This window comes from Melanostigma gelatinosum (assembly GCF_949748355.1).
Source record: "Melanostigma gelatinosum genome assembly, chromosome: 16".
Taxonomy (NCBI): Eukaryota; Metazoa; Chordata; class Actinopteri; order Perciformes; family Zoarcidae; genus Melanostigma; species Melanostigma gelatinosum.
In genome coordinates, this window is record NC_136649.1 from 3,063,687 (window position 1) to 3,075,663 (window position 11,977).

The 11,977-nt window shown below is 38.9% G+C and overlaps 1 protein-coding gene across 1 annotated transcript in view; it reads left to right on the forward strand.

Moving 5' to 3' along the window:
- The first annotated feature begins 8,797 nt into the window (after positions 1-8,797).
- The window catches only part of rab3gap2 (RAB3 GTPase activating protein subunit 2 (non-catalytic)), an 18,184-nt gene continuing 15,004 nt past the window's right edge, over positions 8,798-11,977 (forward strand). The window contains 6 exon segments of the mRNA XM_079287071.1: positions 8,798-8,903; positions 9,006-9,178; positions 10,476-10,517; positions 10,520-10,563; positions 10,760-10,877; positions 11,841-11,922. Coding sequence (XP_079143197.1) covers positions 9,073-9,178; positions 10,476-10,517; positions 10,520-10,563; positions 10,760-10,877; positions 11,841-11,922 — 392 coding nt within the window. The 5' untranslated portion in view covers positions 8,798-8,903; positions 9,006-9,072.

An 11,977-nucleotide genomic window follows, 5' to 3' on the forward strand; every position in this document is an offset into this window, starting at 1 on the left:
CTGGACTTTTGCAGGAAAATGAGGAGTAACCTTTCGTAAGATATCAATAAAACGGGGATGAATTTATATCATTGTATAAAGAGTGACATGAGAAGATCAATCTCATGTCTGTCAGTTAAATCAGCTATCATCACTCTTCTAAAGTGATTAGTGACTCGTCTAAAACATTTTAAAAAAGGAATAATTTCAATAGAATCATTCTATACACTGTAGCTTCTTTACATTCTAATAGAATGTAAAGAAGTTATATTCTATTAGAATGTAAAGAAGTTATATTCTATTAGAATGTAAAGAAGTTACATTGTAAAACAATGTAACTTCTTTACATTCTAATAGAATTGTCTTCTGAAGATGACCAGGACATTTTTCAGTTTCAAGTAATGACTGGGTTGTTACTTTCGGTGCTGCTTTAGTATTGATCATGTTTTGATATTTGAGTCATGTTGTGGATGATCAGATGGAGTTATGATGGTAGCAGTCGCCCAATTGCAGATTCAGCTTGAGCGAAACCTTTGTCTATTGCGCTCAAATCAGGCCCATAGGAGTTTACAAGGCAGGTGTCCTTTCTCACAACACTGACCTGATGCATCAAGTGGATATTTTTTGCTGAACATAATATTATGCATTGGTCCTCTACATCCTCTAGTCTAATGAGCAGACTTATAAACGCACTGTTACAACTCCTTCATAGTGTCATATTGCTTTTCGGAGAATTATGATGATAAGTTCATAGTAGATGCAAAAGTATACTTATGTACAATATATTATGTTGAACATTGTTGCTCCTGGATGGATCACAGCCAACCCAATTATGTTCAACACAGCTCCATGTCCTTGGTCATGGTGCCACAGCACTTAAAAGAATAAACTTCATAATTCTCAAAATTCTGACCCTTTGCTTTTTTATTAACAGCATTTACTTGTACTTTTACTTTCAATACTTAAGTACATTTAATATCAGAAAATTACTTTTGAGACTTAAGTACAATACATGTCAGATACTTTAAGACTTTTACTCAAGTAGTATTCTAATAGGTGACTTTTACTTTTACTGGAGTCATTTTCCAGGAAGGTATCTTTACTTTTACTCAAGTATGGCTTTTGGGTACTTTATACACCACTGGTATTTTGAGATATCTTGTGTTCACACACACTGCAGACAAGTGTCTTTCCTTCATGCTTCCTCCTTTAGTATGAGATATGTATCCTTGTTGCACAGTCAAACCTGCATTACTGAATTTTGCTTAAAATAACAGCCTTAGAGTAAATTATAAATTGAATGGAGAATGCAAGGGTGCCATAATAACCTGTACAACTCATGTAATCTACCTGTGAAGTTCTTGTGCAAAATTTGCATCGTGTATTCACTTTATTTTCTTATCCAAGTGACACCTGGCATTGCTCACTATGCACACAAACATCAAGGTCATGCTGTCATACAAGTGAACCACACTGCAAAGGGAGCAGAAAGCTGATGCAAACCTAGCCGTAATAACAACGAAGAAAACCCGAATAACGGGTAATAACATTCTACACAAACAGGGTGCATTTCTGCACATTAGTCTGTGCTTGTTTACTTTAGAGTATTGGTTAATGATTGGAATCTGGGTGGAGCCAAGCTGTTGACATATCCTGATGTGCCAAAAAAGACATGAGATTAGCTTGTGCATAACAAGTTGTTGTTGACACAGGCTAAAAATGAATGCCAATGCTTGAATGGGTTCAGCAGAACAACCCTCCCTGGTTCCACCAATAGTGACGGAATTAAATCTATAAAACATTGACATTCAGAAAAGTGTGAAATTAAACCGCAGCGCATTGATATTTTTTTATAACTTTCTGAGATGCGATGTTATTGTCTGATGGCGCAGTTTAAAAAATCTGCAGTGAAACAATGTTTCATTGCCTTTCCATCATCAATGTTTCACTAGAATGGGTGGTGCGAGAGAACCTTCGCCCTTATAAATGTTAACTTAACTGATGATGGTTACTGATCCAAACTAAAGACACTGTGGAAAAAGTGCTGAGCCTGGTGGAAACCAGAATGTCTCCTGTTACTGTGGGATTCCAGGCACAACATAAATTAACCCCCTTTTCATGTCTTCACGTTCCTCACCCTGGAGTGCGATCCAGAATGTTCAAATGACTGTGAATACTGAGGTTATTGTTGTTTAATTCCCAAAGTGAACAGATATGGAAGGGAATTTGTGGGCTTTTATTTACAGTCAGACAGTAATGAGATGACGAGAGGGAAGAAAGAAAGGTCCTCGGCAGGACGCAAACCGGTTGTGGTGCAGCTCATGGTCAGCGCCTTTACCTTCTGAGCTACAATTCTAATAAATCAATATTAAGATATTTTGTAAACTGATGTGAATGGATCAGGGAAGACACAGTGAGCTAATGAACAAAGTGGGGCATTTGGCAGCGAAACACCCAGATATCTCCCTCTGGAGTTGGTAGAGAGCTAAAAGAGAGGCTTCCGTACTTAAGTCACGAAATTTCCGTAGTTATTTTAACCCAAACTGTTATCTTTCTCAAAATCTAAATTAAGTAATGTTGTTGCCTAAACCTAACCAAATAGTTTCATGTGAAAACAGAAGTTTATTTTGAAAAAGCTGTATGCATGTAATGATGAGAAATGATCACGTGTTGCTGAATATTTGCAGGAGAACGCACGAAAAATCGGACGACTCCACATGACTGGTAATGCTGCTCTGTAACTGCTGGATGTGTAAATGAGCATTTGTTTCCCCAATAATTCTGCCATGTCGTCGAAACAGGTGAGGATATGTCTTCGCTGCCCAAGAAAAAAAGTTGCAGGTTTAAATATGATATATATATATTTAAACAAAATAGTCGGGAATCAAAGTTAAACGTTTAACCTTTAACCCATGACACTCAAAACCTCTGCTTCATCTCGACTTGGTGGGTTCAGAATTGATTGAAATATGATTTTGTCTTTTGGCAAAACAGATGAAGACTCTGGTTGCAGATTAGAATCAGAGCGAGAGAGAGGGGTATGACATGCTACAAAGGGTTGGAATCAAACCGGTGACGTTGCGATTACGTCGCTTATGCAGTAACCACGGTTACCTTGGCCCTCCAACCCCACCGACTTCTAACAATTGAGAAGAGCACAGGCCAGATCAAATCTTCCAATTGAAACAACTCAAACTATTTGAACCTTGGCAGCTAAATTAGTGTTGATGTAGGACCACATAACTCAAAACACGAAGGCCTCTAATCATGGTGTCTGCGTTGAAAAGCTGAGGAAAGAAAAATATCCCTTATACTTCATAATTTGTACTATTTAAATTTGACCGTGGGTAACATGATATTCCTTTGAAAGTTTTAAGGAATCACAAAATGCGTCTGAAATAACACCTAGACTAACTGTGAAGCCGTGAAAGTTGGTCATTAAAAAAATTTAAATCACTCCAATGTGAACTTTAAAGCAAATTTTATATGATGCCGTCCTGCAAACACCAGTGCCATGACACATGGGAGGCGCTATAATGCACCACAATACGTGCCAAACGTCACATTGCAGCTGTGGATAAGTGGGTGTGCAAGGCTAGTCTCATCATCATAAACACATCACCAAATGCAATTTGGGAGACGCCTCAGGGATGGTGAAAATTGGCCTTTGGTTGCTGGACTAGCTTATGTGACAGCACTCAAAGGGATGATTCAGGGCAAATGTTGCCTGTTAGTTTGCAAAAAAAAAAGAAGGAACTACAGTATTAAATACTTATCTCATGGCCGCGAATACCCTCGTGCTCATTTTGCAATAACCTCAGGTAGGGGGATCAGAGAGTCTCATGTCCTCAGTTTCACAGCACTTAAGCTTCATACATTGCATCACGTCAGCAGTGACGATTTTGTTTGGTCAGGGGATTTCAGAGAGAAGATTAGATGAGGACAAGAGATCAGGCGACGGTTGCTCATCTGAGACAATATGTCTCTTTTTCTGTTTGCTGACTCCCTCACTACTGATAGGATCTGGAAACGTCACCAAAACCACACTAAATGTTGAAACCCTTGCAGTAAAACTTAGCAGAAACATAAACTGGCAACATATTGTTGTTGAAGAGCTCGAGACTTCCACTGCAGACAAGTTCAGAGAACAGACTTTATTTGTCATAAAAGAGTTAACACATGACTGTTTGATCTTTGGATCTATATTACTGTCTTAACTGCCCACATAATACATTTAACACATCTGGATATGCTGATTGCAATATATATAAATAAAATTAACACATTCCTGCAAGATGCATGTTAAAAAAGTGGATTATGAGCAAAAGTAGTACAATTTCTATGCAAGCTTTTCAGTTTCAAAGAATACCAATATGGAGTTTGGGGAAGTTGCCTTTTAGACCATGATTTAATTTTATGGTATGCAGTTATGGAAATATAATGTACCGTTCCCAGCAGCTCTGTTAACTACCCAATATTTATATAAAATAGTAAGATAAATCAACAATGTTTACATTTAAGAATGCAAAAGGTCTAGGATTTCCACCAAATGTAAATAGCAGAGCGGAAAATGAACCGTTGGTGCGATGAGCTGCTGAAATGTTGCAGAGATATGTTGAATGGCACAACACAGCAAGCCATCATGTGCCAAAGCAAACACATGACTTTGCCATATTGTACTCAGAACATCTCATTCCTTCCACAGGTTTAAGACAAGAGGGCTAATTGGCACTCTTGGTGACCTGTAGGTCTTCAGACTGCGTGGGCGTGCGTCAGTGTACTCCTCCTTTAAAGAGTCCGATGACGCAAGGGGTCCCTGAAACCAGCCAGCGTGCCGCCCTTCGTCTTTCACACTGCACTACTTCCTTCACAGTTTGTGTTTCCCAGATGTCGAGTGTACTTGTGAAGAGATTACAGCAGGAGCGGGCAGCAAGTACACTCAAAGTCGGAGCATACAGCTGCCACATCGCTTTAACGTAGGCCGTTATTGTGTCTCACAATAAACAACTTATTAATTAAATTTACTCTAATTCCACCAGATGAATCACAATGGCATCATGTGACGTGAGTGTAACTCAATTGTTTATTTGAATAACTTCCAAAAAGCAAGCATCACAAAACAATCCTCAATGTGCCCAAAGTCTTACTGGAGTGACTTACGCTTACGAGTGTCTGAATAAATCAATCTCATCTCTCTTTGCGTATCAACAACATGGCCGTCCTGGGACAGAGTGATGCCAGCTCACTTCCTTGCCAACAAAGGAAGAGGGAACCAGATGGAGATTTGTTTTCTCTTGACTGTGAAACAGTCGCCACAACAACAGCGCAATAAGCAATGGTACAGGACCTCTCTGACACCAAATTGTTTCCTGAGTTTCTGTGTCCGGCCTTCCGGACCGGAAACGTTTGGGCACCCCCCAGAGGTGAGTTTGTATTTGTGTGTGTGTGTGTGTGTGTGTGTGTGTGTGTGTGTGTGTGTGTGTGTGTGTGTGTGTGTGTGTGTGTGTGTGTGTGTGTGTGTGTGTGTGTGTGTGTGGGTGTGTGTGGGTGTGTGTGGGTGTGTGTGTGTGCGTGTGTGTGGGTGTGTGTTTTGGTTGTGAGAGCTACGTGGGATTTTTTCGTAATAATAATAATAATAATAATACATTTTATTTATATTGCGCTTTTCATGACACTCAAAGACGCTTTACATTAAAATCATCATATATAAAAACAACACACTAAAAACAAAGTACACAATAATAGTCACACTTTAAAATCAGTTTTGAACAGGTGAGTTTTGATTTGTGATTTGAATGTGGAAAGGTCAGTGCAATCTCGGATGTTTTTGGGGAGAGAGTTCCAGAGGGAGGGGGCAGATATGGAGAATGCAGGAAGTACATTGGCAAAATGCCCGTTGCTTTTTAAAGAGCATAAGAGAGGATGGGAAAGAAAGACACTGAGCAGTGTTAAACAATGCCACTAACAGCTGGTCATGTTCACTGCAGGCATTACCTTGTGTTCACAGAGAACAGAAAGTAGTAACCTTGACCTCTGACCCCACAAGACTCCACCAACATGATACTCTGTGTGGGGTCAATATAGTCCAACAGTCAGAACAAAAAAATTATTTTTATTTATTTTTGTCTCTGAGAACATTCACACTGAACCTTTAACTTCATAGGGTAAAGGTAAAATAAATGTAGGGCAACAAGACAGGCAGAGTAAATAGGCCATGACCTGAGTAAAGATCTTCCCCCTTAACAATTTAGCTTGCATTTCTTTGTTTGTTTTGTTTAATAGTGGAGTATATGAATATGTTATTGCAGTGAATAACTGACCAAACTTAAAATTACATTCAACCATTTTCTTATTTTCTATCAAGAATGATATAAAATAAGTTTGATCACGTTTATTTCCCAAATCTTCAACAAGCAGCGACCAGAATAATTATATGAATGGAAGTTGTGTACATCACTGAGCCTACTGTTTGCCTACAGTACTACAATGGAAAACATGCCATTATGTTGTAGTACGAGTACAGTACACTGTGGTTGAGCTGGGTGGAAAACAATATGTAAGCGCTGAGAGGAGGAAGAGATACAAGATCCAACAAGCCAACTGAAAAAAATGTTCCCCTACTGCCCTCTAGTGAAAAGAACATACCAATACACTTTACAAATACCAAGAAATCGTATTGTAGGTCGCAAATGCATTTTGATGTATCAACTGACTGTTAAAAAACACGTCTTTAATTCTGCCATATAATTATTAATTGATTATAATTGTTGGAATGCTGTGCAGCATTCCAACTATTGTTCTTCGAATCTTTATTGTTGGAATGCTGTTAAGCATTCCAACAACCAAGCACACAGGTGTTCGCGATTGAGCCAATTAGTGATGTTGATAAACACAGACTCACAGACACACGCACACATACACTCCTCTCCCTCTCTCTCTCTGTGTGTCTCTCTCTCATACAGTCATTCAGGTCTTAGGGATCTTTAGAGGTCTTTCTCTCTCATTGTTGGAATGCTGTTAAGCATTCCAACTATTGTTCTTCGAATCTTTATTGTTGGAATGCTGTTAAGCAAGTGACATACCACTACTACTACAACTTTTGCTGTTGCTACTATTACTACTACTGCTACTGCTATTACTGCTACCATAAATATTATTACTACCACTACTGCTATTACTACCACTACCACTACTATTATTACTGATACCACAACTGCTAATACTGCTATTCCTGCTACAACCAGTACTAATAACCAGTACTAATACTACTACAGCTATTAGTCCGACTGCTGATACTACTACTTCTACTACTTCTTCTAATTACAAATACTTCGACGACAACTTCTACTACTACTGCTACTACAAATATCACTACTGCTACAACTAGTACTTATTCAAATGCTACTCATACTTATACTGCGAATAATACTTCTACTACTACTCCAACAAATATCACAACTGCTGGAATTCTTTTAAGCTACAGAAACCGTTCGAATATCAAAATGTTCAGCTCTTTCAGGAGAGGGGTGACAACTTCATATTTGTAATCTTTCAACTTTTTGAATTATTCAGCTTTTTGCAATTTTTTTAAAAATTGGATATCTATTTTCAGCAATGTTTTTGAGATTCATTTCAGCTTTCAGCATTCCAACGCATTTTCAGCAGGAAATGCATTTTCTAGTTATTTTTTTTCTCTCTCTCTCTCTCACTCACTCATTCTTTCTTCTCTCTCTCTCTCACTCACTCACTCATTCTTTCTTCTCTCTCTCGCTCTCTCACTCACTCACTCATTCTTTCTTCTCTCTCTCTCTCACTCACTCATTCTTTCTTCTCTCTCTCTCTCTCATTCTTTCTTCTCTCTCTCTCACTCATTCTTCTCTCTCTCACTCATTCTTCTCTCTCTCTCACTCATTCTTTCTTCTCTCTCTCTCTCTCACTCATTCTTTCTTCTCTCTCTCTCTCTCTCACTCATTCGTATTTCTCTCTCTCTCTCGCTCTCACTCATTCTTTCTTCTCTCTCTCTCTCTCACTCATTCTTTCTTCTCTCTCTCTCTCACTCATTCTTTCTTCTCTCTCTCTCTCACTCATTCTTTCTTCTCTCTATCTCTCTCTCTTTCTTCTCTCTCTCTCTCTCTCTCACTCTCTCTTTCTTCTCTCTCTCTCTCTCTCTCACTCATTCTTTCTTCTCGCTCTCTCTCTCTTTCTTTCTTCTCTCTCTCTCTCTCTCTTTCTTTCTTCTCTCTCTCTCTCACTCATTCTTTCTTCTCTCTCTCTCTCTCTCTCTCTCTCTCTCTCTCTCTCTCTCTCTCTCTCTCTCTCTCTCTCTCTCTCATACAGTCTTTCAGGTCTTAGAGGTCTTTCCACCCTCCTCCACGCCCCCCCCCCCCCACACACACACACGCCATTTCAAAATAAAAGCCCCAGAGAGTGAATTCTAACTGAACTGCTTGTGATGAAGCCTGTCATTTAATAACCTCTGTTTATGTGTGTCAAACATGATGATTATGTCTCTCTCATTCTCTCTCTCACTCATTGCAACTTATACCACCACAAATATCACCACTGATGAATTTTTTTAAGCCACAGAAACTGTTCAAATATCAAAATGTTCAGCTCTTTCAGGAGAGGTGTGATTTGACTTTTCATATTAGTAATCTTTAAACTTTTTGAATTATTAAGCTTTTTGCAATTTGTTTTTGAATTGGATATCTATTTTCAGTTAGGGTTAGGGCTAGTTAATAATAGATACTGCTTTTATTTTGAAAAGTTTGACTCTGCTTTCACCAAGGACCCGGAAGTACTTACTTTATTATGCTAACGATGTGTCATCAACACATCAGAATTAAGGTGGAAGCTGCAAATGTTGGAGGAAAATAAGAGTACCAGGCTCCTGAAACATTTATTTAAGGGCCAGTTTAAGACAAGTAAGTAGCATTGTCTTTGTGAACAGGCTGTCATAAAGTTAACACGATAGCAGGACTTGCAAACGGACTCAAACTGCTAAGCTACGTTGCAATCTTCCACAGCTGGACTGTTAGCAAGCGGGCTAACTGGCTGATTCCCTGTCTGTCTACTTGACGGGACGGGAGAGAGATGTCCTGCAGCTTATTGGAGTTTTGTCGGCTCCAAGAGCTCAAAACGGTCAGGGACTACTTGTACCTGAGCCAGAAAACCGAGCCAGTGGAGAAGAATCAAACAGGTATGTTACCAGGGCGAGATAGACGATACAGATGCATGATGTAGCATGCTAGCACATTAGTGTTAACCAAAGTGACAACAGTCCAGGTAGCTACCTCTGGAACTAGCTATGCATAACACTCAGTTAAACAAAGCAATTACTAACGAACATATTAAGGACTACAGCTAAATACCGTTAAACAATGCAGCCAAAGGGTGCGTGGGTCACTTTGTCGGGAACTGACGTTATACACAAGTTTTTGGCTACAGGTGACAGTGGGCGGAATTTAATAATCTTGACTGCATAAAGTAACCGCCCTCTTTATGCATAGCAGGGTTGTACAAAATAATTATTATAATAAATATATTTAACGAAAACCCTACATGAATTCCTTTAATTACTGTTTCTAATGGCACATACTTTGATGGTCATGGCCATCAAAGCAGGCTTTGTAAAGAGAATGGATAGAGCTTCATCTGTGCTCTGCTAACAATACCACTAGGCCAATGAGAGGCGAGGAGGAGAACTGTGTCTGCCCTTTGTGCTATGAGTCATCCCACATGAGGCACCTGAACACATCACTGCAGGATGCTGTTGGCCTAAAGTCTTTATTTCATGTGGATGCGTTCAGACCTACAGATCGTGCCAGCAGCACAATGTTATTGCGCTGGAATATTGACCCCCACACACTGTGCACCAAGGCTTGCATTTTATGTATATATATATATATATATATATATATATATATATATATATATATATATATATATATATTTTATATATATATATATTTTTTTAATATATATATATATATTTTATATATATATATATATATATATATATGTTATATATATATATATATGTTATATATATATATATGTTATATATATATATATATATATATATATATATATATATATATATATATATGTTATATATATATATATATATTATATATATATATATATATATATGTATATATGTTTTAAAATAAATAATTAATAAATAAATAAAATAAAATCTCATTTAGTTGTATACGGTTTGGTAGATCATCATCACTATGTCTGTGTTCAGTTAATATTTTTAGTGGTTGGCGTTAACACTTCCATACACAACAGCTGTGACTTAAACCCAGGATTTCACCCCCCTCTATAACAGTAAAATTTGTCACTTTTCTTGGAACGTGAGATCACTGTCATGTTTGCGATGTGTAGGCTACCAGAAAAGTGTCAGTCACTTCACCGGGTCATATTAAAAGTCAGCATGATGTCACAAATTATTAATTTGATTTCCCTCTTCCCCTTTTACCTTTTAACAGAAAATGAGTTGTCCTGGGACTCTTCGGAATGGGAGGCGACATGGATAGTGGAGAAAACAAAGAGGAGGGAGCCACTTCTGCCACAACGGTCTGTCCTTTTGTTTGTCATTCTCTTGTCTAACATTGTCATAACAAAAAACTGAATAAGAAAATTGACAATAACACAAAAGCTGCAAACCACTTTGTGAAATATGTGAAATTGACCTGAGGTGTTGTATGTGGTTATCACTCATATATTTGCAGATTGACCGCAAAGGTCCCCTCCTTTCCTCTTTGCCCCACAGGTGGAGGAGGAGACCACAGGGCAGAGGGCCCCTTGGCTGCAGGACTGTGTAGTGTCCCTGTCGCCCTGCTCTGACCTGCTAGTAGTGGCCCGTGAACAGAAGGCTGTCTTTCTCTCAGGTCAGATGTGCAAACACACACTAGAGCTGTGTCGATGACGGTTTTGCCGGTAAGGTTCGAGCGTCAAACCGATGAACCGGCATTTGTCATTATGGCACGTTCTGGCAAATTAAAAAGTGGCCTTCATCAGCAACCTATGCCGAAGGAGTCACTGTGCCAAATTCAGCTTGTGTTACATTAGTAATAAGCAATATGACAACTAGAGGTGTTCCGATACCAGTATTGGAAAGCCTCCAATTAAGCCTAAAATGCTGGATCAGATATCGGCGAGTATGCAAGTCTATGCACTGATCCGATATCGCGTTACATATCATTTATCAGCTCAATTACCCAACACCGGTACATCAGCAACCTGTTTTTTGATAATGCTACATCGTGAACATAAAGTCTGTTTGAAATCAGCAGGAAGGGTGCCGGTTTACATCTGGTGGGCTGCTTGGCTAATACCAGAGGGTTGCATTAAGTTTCATTACGATGCGGTCAAGCTCTATCTTGAAAAAATGAGTATTGGGCGAAGACAAACTAAAATGTTATCAGATGTGTTCAAATGTAATCTTCAAAAGAATTATGACCTGTTTGAAGTTTTGATTTTTAACGCACTGGAATGGGATCGGTACCTGTTAGCGGCAAGTGTAGGTACTGGAATCGGCATCGGTATGGGAACATCTCTAATGATGATGACGAGAAGAGACAAGGAAGAGTTAGTCTCAAAGAAAACTAAAACTGCGGCAGTTGTCGCTCATTCATGAGCTCTCTGTCTCATTATGGTTCACTCGGGAACAGCTGCTGAGTCAAGTGCCACACCTAGTGGTACACTATGATATATTTGTTTGATGGCGGTTGTTTGATTTAATGTCAAACCAATTTTTAAACCGGCCCAACCCGAACGCACACACACACACACACACCGCTAAGTACACAGGAGAGTTATACTTTGCTGTTAATGCTCATTGTTTCTTCCAGCTAAGTGGCTTACTGATGACAGTGGCAGAGAGGAGATGACCTTGGCTGTGTCTTGGACTGGAACCCTTAGCACTGACGAAGGGTGAGAGTAAAATTTGATTACCTTGAGGAGGAATGAAAATCACTGCACACCAGTT